This window comes from Cebus imitator, unplaced genomic scaffold (assembly GCF_001604975.1).
Source record: "Cebus imitator isolate Cc_AM_T3 unplaced genomic scaffold, Cebus_imitator-1.0 Scaffold322, whole genome shotgun sequence".
Lineage (NCBI taxonomy): Eukaryota > Metazoa > Chordata > Mammalia > Primates > Cebidae > Cebus > Cebus imitator.
Genome location: NW_016107637.1, coordinates 2,522,733 through 2,535,819, shown reverse-complemented (window position 1 = coordinate 2,535,819; position 13,087 = coordinate 2,522,733). Strand labels below are relative to the sequence as shown.

General features: G+C 56.1%; 3 protein-coding genes and 1 pseudogene across 10 annotated transcripts in view; 3 read left to right on the top strand and 1 right to left on the bottom strand.

Moving 5' to 3' along the window:
• NAA60 (N-alpha-acetyltransferase 60, NatF catalytic subunit) overlaps positions 1-9,591 on the top strand; it is a 47,414-nt gene extending 37,823 nt beyond the window's left edge. For 5 of the 6 annotated variants that reach the window (XM_037729881.1, XM_037729882.1, XM_037729883.1 and 2 more), the window contains one exon: positions 191-1,634. The gene's annotated coding sequence lies outside the window, so the exon portion shown is untranslated. Of the gene's footprint in view, positions 1-190; positions 1,635-9,456 lie in introns of those variants that run through there. The other variant, XM_017504499.2, reaches the window with a different exon arrangement.
• CUNH16orf90 (chromosome unknown C16orf90 homolog) lies at positions 6,626-9,457 on the bottom strand. The gene is made up of 3 exons (XM_037729885.1): positions 8,906-9,457; positions 7,641-7,994; positions 6,626-7,119 (listed from the first exon to the last, which is right to left on the bottom strand). Exons 2-3 carry the CDS (start codon positions 7,777-7,779, stop codon positions 6,962-6,964), a joined length of 297 nt encoding a protein of 98 aa, XP_037585813.1. The 5' UTR covers positions 7,780-7,994; positions 8,906-9,457; the 3' UTR covers positions 6,626-6,961.
• LOC108286579 lies at positions 9,482-10,051 on the top strand (annotated as a pseudogene).
• A 1,477-nt stretch (positions 10,052-11,528) lies between these two features.
• The window catches only part of CLUAP1 (clusterin associated protein 1), a 47,296-nt gene continuing 45,737 nt past the window's right edge, over positions 11,529-13,087 (top strand). Inside the window, exon 1 of one of the 3 annotated variants that reach the window (XM_017504492.2) lies at positions 11,529-11,982. In XM_017504492.2, coding sequence (XP_017359981.1) covers positions 11,961-11,982 — 22 coding nt within the window. In that variant the 5' untranslated portion in view covers positions 11,529-11,960. The remainder of the gene's footprint in view (positions 11,983-13,087) is intronic. The other 2 variants (XM_017504491.2, XM_037729876.1) reach the window with 2 other exon arrangements.

Genomic DNA, 13,087 nt, shown 5'->3' with positions numbered 1-13,087 from the left:
GGAGCCATTAGTGCCTTTATTTGTGCGAGGACCGAGAGGCGCCTGGTGGCTGCAGGCAGGCACTGTGGCCTGGAGAAGGCCTGGTGTTCCTGGAGTGCCCAGACCCAGCTGTGACCCATAGGCAGGGTGTGGGGTGGGTAGAGCATCTCCACTGGGCCTTCACCCTGCTCTGCTCTTCTCTTTCCCGTAGGCTCTCCAGCTTTCCTTCCTGCTTCTGGAAACCTCTGTCTCTGCCCGCTGCCCTGGCCTTGCCTCCCTGCACATGCACCATCCCCAGGGCTGACCCGGTGTGGCTGCATTCACCGGGAAGGGACTGCCCTTGCTGGGCCTCTCTCACTCTGCTGCCTGTTCCTGCAGCTCCATCCTGCAAAGCCAGAGGGGACTTTGTGCTGCAAGGGAGGAACACAAGTATTGTGGACACTCTTGACCCTAAAGGCACAGGAGCCTTGCAACAAGGGGGTGCAATAAAGGGAATGCCAGGTCCCCCTCCAGAGCCAGCCCAAAAAAGCCTGGAGGATGAGGAGTGGCCCCCGCTCCTCTGTAAGTGGCTGATGAGGGGTGGGCAGCCTGGGGGAGGCTTTTCATGCAAGTACAGAGCTCTGAGGCTCAGCCCTCCACCACAGGTGGCAACACACCAGGACAGTTTCCGCTCCTCAGTACCTTATGTACAGTGTCCAGAGCCCTGGAAGGTCACACTGCCCATCGGACCATGGCATGCTCCATTCAGCTGACCTGCTGAGAGCCAAGCTGAGGACAGACGCCACTGAGACTCCCTGGGTCCTCCCTGCCCTCCCTTGTGCTGCCATGAGCTGCTGCTCTGAGGCCTGACCACATGCAGACAGGAGGAAGCTGAGCTCGACATTGGGCCTCAAGGCTGCCATGTGCCTTGTAGGGCCCAGCCTTGTGCATGGGGGCAGTCCTGTGCCTTGTGTGCCCTCAGCTGCCAAAGGCAGAGAGACTGTCAGTGCCAGGGGTGTATCACACGCTTCTAGCATCCTCTCCCCCCTGCATCCCCCAAACACTGCTTGTTGCCTGCCCTGCCCTGCCCTCCAAAGCGGGTGGGGTGGAGCAGAGTCCTGCTTAGCATAACTACAGTGTCTCAAAGCCATGGCAGAGGGTCCTAGCAGTGCCAGCCTCCCCCAGCCTGAGGAAAAAGAGGAGGGAGGAGAAGGAACAACCTGGGCAGACGGGGCCTTGGGGACCTGAGTTCCTCCTCCAGAGCTGCTCAGCGAGGGGCTCTCAGCGTGCTGGGGTAGCCCAAGGTCCTCTCCTGGCCTCAGGTGGGGCCAGGGGCCCTTGAAATGAAGGCAGGCCCCAGGCAGGAGCAGCATTCCTCTCGCTGACGGTGCTGGTAGGAGGTTCCTGCTATGCTGTGCTGAACTGACTGGCCTGAACCTCTGCTGAGGCTGCCTCCCTGCCAGGCTGATACAGTGCCGTCCACTGCGAATCAGCACCGATCACGTGATTTCTATTTCTGCCCCACAGGGTAAGGGATGAGTTTTCTGGAAGGCTCTGCGGGGACATTTGTCCACACCCTGCCCTGCGACTGCCCCTAATCACTGCAGTGTCCAGCCCAGTGTTGAACAGATTGTAGCGTTCTGTCTCATTACGAGCAAATAAATAGACTCATCGGAGTTGGTCACATCCTATTTGCTGTACCCACCTAGCTGCACCTTGGGCCTCGCCCTGTGGCTGAGGGCAGCCTGGAGCTGCATGTCACTGGCGAGGCCCCAGGGTGGCTTCCAGATAAAGGGGCAGGTGGTTTTGTGTGATGAACCCTGCCAAAGAATGCAAACTTTTGGTTGGGCGCGGTGGCTCACACCTGTAATTCCAGCACCGTGGGAGGCTAAGGCAGGAGATTGAGACCATCTTGGCCAACATGGTGAAACCCCATCTCTACTAAAAACCCCATCTCTACTAAAAATTCAAAATTAGCCAGGCATGGTGGCGTGTGCCTATAATCCCAGTTACTTGGGAGGCTGAGGCAGGAGAATCGCTTCAACCTGGGAGGTGGAGGTTGCAGTGAGCCGAGATGGCACCACTGCACTCCAGCCTGGTGACAGAATGAGACTCTTCAAAAAAAAAAAAAGAATGTGAACCTAGGGAAGACGTTCTGAAGAGTTGAGAGGCACGGCAGCTGGGCCCTGTTACTTTCTTTTTACTGGAAGGTCCCCAGCAGCTGCCCTGTCTGGACCTCTCCCTGCCTCTAGGCCTTGAGCTGGGGCCTAGTCTAGGCAGGCGGCTTCCAGGGTGATTCAGTCCACCCTGCTGTGGAGCCTGAGGTGACTGCCTGCTCTGCACAGACCTGGTGCTTCCATCAGCCTCTCACGGAAACTTCTGGCTACCCTCAAGGGATACTGTTACTCCTGTTAGAGATGAGGAGAACTGGCTCGGGGGCTAACAGCCACGTGGTTTGTGAGTGGTGGGTCCAGGCGTCCAGCTCAGGCCTGCATCCCTCTGAAGCCTGCGTGGCTGCTCTGTTACACCGTGTCCTGTGTCTTTGACCTCAGCCATTGGCTGGGAGACACGCAGCTCGCCAAGGGCCCTGTGGGGAGAGGGTCCAAGACACCTACAAGATGGAGTAGGGGTGGACACTGGTGCCCTGGGAGGCCAGGCACCTGGGCACGATGGACATGTGTCCAAAGCCACGGGGTGAGTAGATCCAGATTAACCTGCCAAGCTTGCTCCATGGAGCGTCTGCTGGGGAGGCACAGCCTCGGTTACCCCGGCAAGGACAGTTTCACCTTTGCTGATGAGTCAGCTTGGGGTTAAGAGGGTGGCTCTTGGAGGCCCTTGGTGGATCATGTAACCAAGTAGTAACTTGCCCATGTGGGGCTCCAGCTCCTCAGGCCCTGCTGAGTGAGGCCAGGCAGGACTGCTGCTGCTCCAGTCCTCACCATAGCCCCACGGGACCGCAGAGCTGGGACAAAAAGACTCCTGCTCCACTGAGGGCAGAAAGGGAGTGTGGGACCCAAGGAGAAGTAGGATGCTCACACAGGATGCGCCAGACAGCACAGAGACCAGTCCTAGACGGAGCCAGCTGTGCTCCAGGCCTGCTCAGGGGTAGAGCCCAAGGCAGCCAGGTCTCCCCAGTCCCTGCACGTACCACCCAAGGATCTCCTACAGGGTGGGGGGTCCTTCATACTTTGCGGACTGAGACAGACTCCTGGTCAGTCCATTCCAGCGCACTGGTGTTCAGGTACTCACGGGGGGAGGAACATGCCCAGGGATAGTCAGTATGTGTTTTCACGAGTGTCCGCTTGCTCAAGCCAAGGGCTACTTTATCCACATCAACTCCCGCCCCAGTACGCCATGACTGGCTTTTCTGCTTCTAGCCTGTTGGAGTGCTTCTCGAGAAGGCTTTGGGAGGTTTGGGGAGGAACTGTCTAGAGGCCAATTTAGAGCCAGTTTTCTTTGGGGCTAGCATGTGGCCGCAGCAGATGTCTTTCTCACGGATAAGATCCTAGCTACAGTTGTCTGTGGCTGAGTAGCAGACTACCTTAAAGCTTCACAGCCTAAGCAGGGGCCATTCTGTTTGCTTCCATTTGTGCAGCAGGGACCCCATGTGGTGGTAGCTAGGCAGGCTGGCGGGGCTGAAGGACCTGCATCCAAGATGGCCCTACCCACAGGCTGCCCACAGTGAGCTCAGCGGTGGCCATGGGCTTGGCTCCTTCCCTCCATGGCCTCCTCAGGCTGGGTTGGTTTTGTACCATACCACAGTCCCAGGGTAGACACCCTACGGGGCCACTGGCCTCCTGGGAAGCTGCCAGGCTTCAGGAAGTGACACCCCGTCACTTCTACCACATTCTATTGGTAAAGCAAGACCCAGAGCCTGTCCCAGTGGAAGGCAGGGGCCACAAAGGGGCCAGGACACCAGGACACATGGCCCATCTGGGCTAGCAGAGGGACCACTGACCACAGCCTGGGGCAACCTGAGCTCTTCTCTGAGCCTCCACTCTTTGTTCAGAAGTGACGAGTCTAGATGTGGTGGCTCACACCTATAATCCCAGTACTTTGGGAGCCCAAGGCGGGAGGATCTCTTAAGCTCAGGAGTTCAAGATCAGCCTGAGCAATATAGTGAGACCCTTGTCTCTTAAAAAAAATTGAAAATTAGCTGGGCATGGTGGCCCACACCCATAGTCCCAGCTACTCAGTAGGCTGAGATGGGAGGGTCACTTGGCTCAGGAGCTCAGGGCTGCAGTGAGCTATGATCGTTAAGCATAGGGCCCGCTGTGGTGACTCATGCCTATAATGCCAGCACTTTGAGAGGCAGAGGTGGGAGCATGGCTTGAGGCTGGGAGTTGGAGACCAGGCTGGACAACATAGCAAGACCCTTTTTCTACCAAAAAATTTTTTTAATTTACTAGACGGGGTGTCAAGTGCCTTTGGTCCCAGTTACTCAGGAGGCTGAGGCAGGAAGATCACTTGAGTCCAGTTCAAAGGTGCAGTGAGCTAGGATCTTGCCACTGCAGTCCAGCCTGGGAGACAGTGAGATCCTGTCTCCAAAAGAAAAAAGAAAAAAAGAGTTGATTCGGCCGCTAACAGTCTCCAAGGACCTTGTGTTATTGGCTTGTAGACAGGCTCAGTTCTGCCCAGCATCTGCAGCTGGTGGCTGGCGCAGGTGTCCCTCGGTGTTCCCTCAGCAGCCCCCCTAATGTCAGTCTTTAGGGGTCCCTTGGGTCCACCTGGCCTCTGTGTCTCTAGGGAGTGAGTGTTGTGGGAGAGAGAGAAGGAGCTGCCCCTCTGCCACCCTGTGTGACTCATCAGTAGACCTCAGGCCAGCCTCATGCCTCCCACACCTGCCCGGTCACAGTTGCTCTTGGGAGCAGCATCTCAGAGCTCCCCTCTCCTGGGGACTGCTACAGCCTTGAGTGTCCACCACCCCGGGCCATGCCCACATTCTCAGAACAACCCAAAAACTGCCCAAGGACTGAAATCTCCAGGATCTGCTGTCCCAGGGACACAAGAACTGTCCAGGGTGGACCCAGGTTACAGGGGACGGGAAGGAGCCTGCTTGTCCTGGGCATGTCCCATGTGACCTGGCAGGAGCCCAAGGTACGGCTGGCACAGGCTGGAGTCGCCAGATGGGAAGGTCACTGAGGCAAGCCCAGGTGCTCTCGTCATCTTCCCACAGGATGGAGGCCTGGTGGTATAGTCCGTTTTGACACTGCTACCTGAGACTGGGTAATTTATAAACAAAAGAGGTTTAATTGACTGACTTCCACATGGCTGGGAGGCTTCAGGAAACTTACAATCATGGCAGAAGGCAAAGGGGAAGCAGGCACCTTCTTCACAAGGCGGCAGGACAAAGAGAGAGAGGTGGTGGTGGGGAGGTGGGGTGGAACTGCCACGCGCTTTTTTTTTGTTTTTGAAACGGGGTCTCACTCTGTTGCCCAGGCTGGAGTGCAGTGGTACCATCTCTTCTCACTGCAACCTCCACCTCCTCAGTTGAAATGATTCTCATGCCTCAGACTCCCAAGTAGCTAGGATTACAGAGATGCATCACCACACCCGGCTAATTTTTATATTTTTCGTAGAGACAGGTGTTTGCCACACTGGCCAGGCTGGTCTTGAATTCCTGGCCTCAAGTGATACAGCCACCTCGGCCTCCCAAAGTGCTGGGATTACAGGCATGAGCCACCACGCCCGGCCACCAAACACTTTTAAACCATCAGATCATATGAGAACTCACTATCACGAGAGCAGCAAGGCAGAAACTGACCCCATGATCCAATCACCTCCCATAAAGTCCCTCCCTCAACACGTGGGGATTACAATTCGAGATGAGATTTGGGTGGGGACACAGAGCCTAACTGTATCAGGCTCCTCACCCACAGTAACTGCTCCCCAGGGACACCAGGCAATGTCTGGAGACACTTGCTGTCACAGCTTGGAAGAGGGTGTTACTGTACCAAGTCGGTGGTGGCCAGAGATGCTGCTCAACATCCTACATGCACAGGACAGCCTCCGTCCCAAAGAATGATCCAGTCCCAAACACCAACAGAGCTGAGTGGAGGCACCCCAGCACAGGGGAAGCCCACGCCTGGGTGCCCAGAATCTGGTCTGGCCGGGAGAAGGGCTGTGTTCATCCTGCTCAGAGGGACCTGGGAGCTGGGGTCCAGTGGAACAGTGATATCACCTGGTGGGGAGAGGGTGGGGCCCAGGTCCACATCCCTGCCTCGGCCGCTGTCCTCCCTGGTGCCCTCCCTGACCTGGCCCTGCTTTCCTTCATCCACTGTGTCTTCCACCCACAACTCCAGGGCCTGCATTTAGGCTCCTCCCAAGGTGGGAGGATCACTTGAGTTCAGGAGTTCGAGACCAGCCTGGGCAACACAGCAGAACCCCACAACTCTTAAAACAATAGAAAATTAGCTGGGCACAGTGGCTCACAATGTAGGCTGTTGAGCCCCTATCCACCCTGTAGAGCCAAGCTCAGCAGTGCCTCATCCAGGAAGCCCTCCCAGACTACTTCCTTGGTGCCTCACACAGGCCCTCACCCCAGCTGATGCCTCTCATGCCCCCAGCAACTAAGGGTGGAAGCACCACAGACCCATCTCTGGAGAGACACAGTACTGTTTTTCTGACCAAACTGGCCTTATAACAGATAGGCAGATAGACAAGAATGTGCAGGCCTTGGCTTTTATTGAGATCAGACCTGTGGGCTCCCAGGCCTCTGGTGGGGGCCTGATTCTCCACTCAGCATGGCCTCCAAGGTACAAGTGGCTGAATGGAGTCTGAGCGCGCTGCAAGGGCATGGCCATGCTTCTATTGCTTCTCTCCCTCCCTTGGGACCTCCTCCTTCCTCTCCCCCTCACATTTTGCCAAGGCCTAGGCCTGGGTGCTGGCCGCTGCCCGGGCCATCTTGTGTGGCAGGGCCACTGCCGGGGGCTAGCCCCTCCTGCTGGGGCTGCCTCCTCAGCTGTCCTTCCCCTCCTGTCCCCAGTCCTGGTACTTGGGATTCCTATGGCCTCTCCAGGGCCCCAGAACGGGTTCTCTTGCACAAGGGACACATGGCCTCTTCTGAGGCCCCCCAGGACCTCTTGGGCCTGAGTCCCAAGCCCTCAGAAGGACCAGGCTGGGGGATGGCACCCTTGGCTGGGTCCATGCTGGAACTGGAAGCTGAGGACAGAGGAGAGAAAGGAGCCACTCGAGGGACCCAAGGGGAGGCTGGTGGGGAGGCTAGCAGCCCACCCTAGGGTTTCCAGAACCCAATATCCTTGAAAACAAAAGGGAAGGGGGCAATGTTTCCTCCTTAATAGAATCCACAGTGGGTGGAGGAGGTAGAGGGAAGAGAATGGTTCAAGCTGGAGGGACCCTCATCTAACCTGAACTCTCATTTTACAAGTGGGAAAACTGGGGCCCAGCAAGGGAGATAGCTTCCAAGGCTCCTCACCAAGTACGGAGCTGCGACAGTCACCCAGCCCTCCCTCCCAGAGAGCCTCCCTTTTTCTTGTACCCCTTGTCCCTCGTGGATTCTCCAGGCCCCACCCAGCTGTGGGGTAATCTCATCAAGATCTTGGCCTCCTGGGGCATGGCACCATTGTGGACGCTTGTTGGTGGAAAGGGGCCCATCTGAGTCCCCAGTCCAACCATTCCCTGGGCTCTTCCCCCACGCCCAGCCCTGCCTTGACAGAGCTCACCAGTGTTTCCCAGGCTGTCTCTGGGCAATTGTGCTTCCAGAAGGGCTGAGCAGTGGCTGTTACCTGGGCCCAGAGTCCCCTGTGGCAGGGCCAGGGTCCAGGCTGTGCCTTCAGGCTGTGGCAGGCAGCCCCCAGCCATAAGCCGGCCCAGCCAGTGGCTCTCACACTGGCCGGCGGGCGGTGGGTGGCCCTGCAGGTAAAGAGCCAGGCCCTGGAGGTGGCGCAGCCGGAAGTTCTTGGGCTTGCTTCCCTGGGCACTGGGGCACTGTGGCTGCTGGGACCCCAGGCCCCCCTCGTAGATGTTGGGTGGTGCGTCAGGGTGGCCAGGGTGTCCTTGAGCCTGGCTCACTGCATCTGCAGAGGAGAGAGTGGGAGGGTGGTGGCCAGCCCCCCACAGCAGCCATGAGGGGAGAGTGCAGTCACGTGCCTCTGAGTGCAGCTCACATGATGGGCTGCATCCCCAACCAGCCTGGCCTCAGCTTACCTGTCTGTTAGATAGGCTCAGTCCACTGCCTCCTCCTACCCATGCCCAAGACATGACGCCTCCTCCCACTCCCAACCAATAGGAAGGGCTGGGAAGCCTGGGGCCTTCGGACTAAGAGTGCTTTCAGGACTTCAATAATTTCTTTCTACCACCCTGTTCTGCCCGCTACCCTAGAAAGATATTCTGGTCCCTGCAGAGAAATTGCACAGTGGGGTTGAGAGGAAGTGACCAGCCCAGGGGCTCATGGCCTGGCCCAGTGGCCATTCCTATCTCCCAAGCATACATGTCCCTGAGGCCACCCCCGTAGCTTTCAGCCCAGATAGGAACAGAAATGCATCTCTCCTCCTGGCACTCCTCCCTGCAGCCCAGCACCTTCTCTTATGCGCAGCTCAGAAAATGCACAGACCAAGGCTTCCATGAAGGGCCAGTGTGGTGGGGAGGAGTGGCCAGGACTTGGGTGCAGCAGGGCCCTGCTCTCCCCTGCCTAGAGGGTATATCTGCAGGTCTCCCCCGGCAACTGGTTCTTATGACATCACAGGGAAAACTCCCAGCCTCCCTGGATCCCTAGTTTGGGCAAGGACAGGGCCCAAGGCAAGGGCAGTGTGGGAGGAAGGCATGGGAAGAGGCCAGGACCCTAGGGGAAGTCCCTGGTCCCTCTTGCTGGGGTCAGCCCACATAAAACACAGTCAGCTCTGGTCAACAGGAGAGTCCTTCTTTGAGGTGATCTTTTGGGGCCAGCTTCCTCATCTAGGGTGGGAAATGAGGGTTCAGGAGTACAGACCTGGGGAGACCTAGGTCAGTGCTTTAAAAATGCTGAAAAGGTGCTGCTGCAGTGGCTCATGCTTGTAATCTCAGCACTTTGGAAGGATGAGGCAGGCAGATCACCTGAGGAGAGGAGTTCGAGACCAGCTGGGCCAACATGGTGAAACCCTGTTCCTATGAAAAATAGAAAAATTAGCCAGGTATGGTGGCAGGGTCTTGTAATCACAGGAGGGTTTACTCAGGAGGCTGAGGCAGGAGAACTGCTTAAACCTGGAAGGTGGAAGTTGCAGTCAGCTGAGATCGCACCACTGCACTCCAGAGTGGGTGATACAGCGAGACTCCATCTCAAAAAAAAAAAAAAAAAATGCTGAAAAGGTTGTTCTGGGTGACTGAGTGAGTCACTTAACTTTTCTAACTGCTCATTTTCTGGTTAATCAGTTACCACCTATTGTATGGACCACATCAAGTGTAAGGATGTGGAGGAACTGGAACTCCCGCATGCTGCTGATGGGAATGTAAAATGGTGCAACAACTCTGGAAAACAATTAAGTTAAACATTCATCTTTCCAGATCTGGTGAAGCAGGAGGCACCGTCATGGGAGTTGACATCCGCCACAAGGACTGAAAGGTTTGGCGCAAGGAGCCCAAGAGCCAGGATATCTACCTGAGGGTGTTGCTTAAGCTGTACAGGTTTTTGGCCAGAAGAACCAACTTCACATGCAACCAGGCTGTGAGTCGCACCAATTGGCTACCTCTGTCCTTTCCCGGATGATCCAGAAGATGAAGTTTCCTGGCAGGGAGAACAAAACAGCTGTGGTTGTGGGGACCATAATGGATGACATGTAGGTTCAGGAGGTGCCCAAACTGAAGGTGTGTGCACCGTGCGTGCCCAGCTGGGCCCACAGCCGCATCCTCAGGGCAGGGGGGCAAGATCCTCACTTTCCACCAGCTGGCCCTGGACTTCCCCAAGGGTTGTGGCACCGTCCTGCTCCCCAGTCCTTGAAAGGGCTGACAGGTGTGCCAGCATTTCAGCAAGGCCCCAGGATCCCTGCACAGCCACACCAAACCCGACATCTGCTCCAAGGGCCAGAAGTTTCAGCACGCCAGAGGCCGATGGGCCAGCCGAGGCTACAAAAACTAACTCTGGATCCTACCCTCTTATTTTAAAAAAATGCTGGATGTTGACAAAAAAAAGTTAAACATTCAGTTTTTGCTAGTCACAGGCGACCTATTGTTTGTTTTTCTTTGAGACGGAGTTTTGCTCTTGTCACCAGGCTGGAGTGCAATGGTGGAATCTCGGCTCATGGCAACCTCCGCTGAGGCAGGAGTTCAAGTGACTCTCCTGCCTCAGCTTCCAGAGTAGCTGGGATGACAGGCACTGGCCACCACGCGCAGCTAATTTTTGTATTTTTAGTAGAGACGGCGTTTCACCATGTTGGCCAGGCTGGTCTCGAACTCCTGAGCTCGTGATCCGCTGGCCTCGGCCTCCCAAAGAGCTGGGATTACAAGCGTGAACCACCGTCCCCGGCCCATATATCCACTTTTGTGAAGCATCTTTTAAAACGTCTTCTCCATTCTCTAATTAGATTGTTTCTCATTATTGAGTGTTTAGAGTTCTTTAAGTATTCTGGATGCAGTTCTCTTTATCAGATAGGTGTTTTGGGAATATTTTCTTCTAGACTGTGGCGCACCTTTTGTTTTTCTTAATAGTATTTTTTTAAAATTTTATTTATTTATTTACCTCCCTCCCCCTCCAATAGTGTTTCTCTTAATAGTGTTTCTCAAAAGTGAAGTAATATTTATGGGAGGCCATTGTTTCGGAGCGAGCTCCTGCATAAGGCACCAACACACCAGACCAACCAGAATGGAATCGCCAGTGGGAGGTGCCACGTAATCAAAGCGAACTCAGGGATAGGCCAGTCTGTCAAAAAACAGAAGATTCACTGCAACGAACAAAAGAGGCCCTGTTTACCTAGGCTGGCATAAGGAAGCCCCCTCTGCTTTAACCCACATGCGGAAATGCATCTGAAATAACCTGATGCCAACCAGTCGCTTTGTGCACTACGCTGTTTGCTTGTTCCTGCTCAAGCTACCTAAGAAAACCCGGCTGCTATGCCGCGCCTGGTGGGGAAATCTCCCCAGTTGACGAGCGTAGGCTGCTCCTGCCTGCAGCCTCCTCACGACCCCACGCAGTGTGGGAGGGGTTGCCGGATCCGCGCGATGCCCGCGGCTCGGGGCGGCTTTGCGGCCTGTCGCGAAGCCTGAGCCGCCTGCGCGTGCGCAAGACCCTGGCTCTGCTTTCCTCTGGGCACCAGCTGTGAGCCCGACCTCCGCCCAGCTGCTGGAGCCCGAGGGGGACCGGGCATTGCCTAGGATCAGGGAAAGCCGGCTTCTTGAGCATAGTGCATTTTTTTTTCTTAGACGGAGTCTTGCTCTGTCGCCCTGGAGGGCAGTGGTGCGTTCTCGGCTCACTGCAACCTCCGCCTGCCGGGTTCAAGTGATTTTCTTGCTTCAGCCTCCCAAGTAGCTGAGATTACAAGTGTGCGCCACAACGCTTGGCTAATTTTTGTATTTTTTGGTAGAGACAGGGTTTCGCCGTGTTGGCCAGGGTACTCTCGAACTCCTGACCTCAAGTGATCCGCCCGCCTCGACCTTCCGAACTGCTGGGATTACGGGGGTGAGCCACAGCACCTAGCCAACTATAGTGCATTCTTTATACAAACGAGGGGGAAATAAGCATATGGAAAGTGCCTAGCGCAGTGTCAAGCACATAGTAGGTGCTCGGAGCCTGTCAGCTAGCGCTAAACGTCTGCAAAGCCTGTATTTAAAGAGAAGCCTAAAAGCCGCGGACATCGCCACGCCCACTGCCCTCGGTGTCTCCTGAGCCGCGTCTGCCGGCCTGCTCTCTCTGTGCGCCTGCGCAAGCGGCGTGCGTATTCGCTTCCCGTTTAGTTTGGTCCTGACCGTGCGCCGTCCAAGGCTCCATTGGTTGTCATAGAGACAGGCGAGCGCTGGGCCTGTAGACGCCGAGGACCGAGCAGCTGCGACCCGTGGCTCCTGGGGACCTGAGCGTCATGTCTTTCCGCGACCTCCGCAGTAAGCTCTGCGCCCCTGTTACCTGAGGGTCTTCCAGATATTTAGCGTTCCTACTCGCCGGGTCCCGTTTCTGGGCGACCCCTGAGGCTCACACTGCCGGAGCCCCCTTTCAGGCCTCTGCTCCTCCCGGACCGCCCCTGATCCGCGGCTACACCCAGCAGACCGCCCCAGGCCGTTCTTAGGCCATTTCTAGCGAGGAGGGAAAGTTTTTATGCCACTGTACGCGTGTGGCTCAGGACGCTTGAAATGTCGCCAGTTTAGATGAAGAACTGAATTTTTAATTGTTACTCATTTCTATTTGTATAGCTGCAGGCGTCTTCGCTACCGGATTGGAAAATGCATGGAGACTTTAGAGACTGTTTTTTGAGTTGGGTTAGTTTAGCGCTTAGAAAAATGAACAGCAGGCCGGGCGCGGTGGCTGACGCTTGTAATCCCAGCACTTTGGGAGGCCAAGGCGGGCGAATCACCTGAGGTCGGGAGTTCGAGACCAGGCGGAGCAATATGGAGAAACCCCGTCGTCTCTACTAAAAATACAAAATTAGCCGGGCGTGGTGATGCATGCCTGTAATCCCAACTATTCGGGAGGCTGAGGCAGGAGAATCGCTTGAACCCGGGAGGCGAAGGTTGCAGTGAGCCAAGATCTCGCCATTGCACTCCAGCCTGGGCAACAAGAGCGAAACTCCATCTCGAAAGAAAGAAAACGAACAGCGGCTGGGCATGGTGGCTCACACCTGTAAACCCAGCACTTTGGGAGGTTGGGGCGGGCGGATCACATGGGGTCAGGAGTTCGAGACTAGCCTAGCCTGACCAACATGGAGAAAACCTGTATCTGTATTAAAAATATTGGCCGGGCGCGGTGGCTCAAGCCTGTAATCCCAGCACTGTGGGAGGCCGAGGCGGGTGGATCACGAGGTCAAGAGATCGAGACCATCCTGGTCAACATGGTGAAACCCCGTCTCTACTAAAAATACAAAAAATTAGCTGGGCATGGTGGCGCGTGCTGTAATCCCAGCGACTCAGGAGGCTGGGGCAGGAGAATTGCCTGAACCCGGGAGGCGGAGGTTGCGGTGAGCTGAGATCGCGCCATTGCACTCCAGCCTGGGTA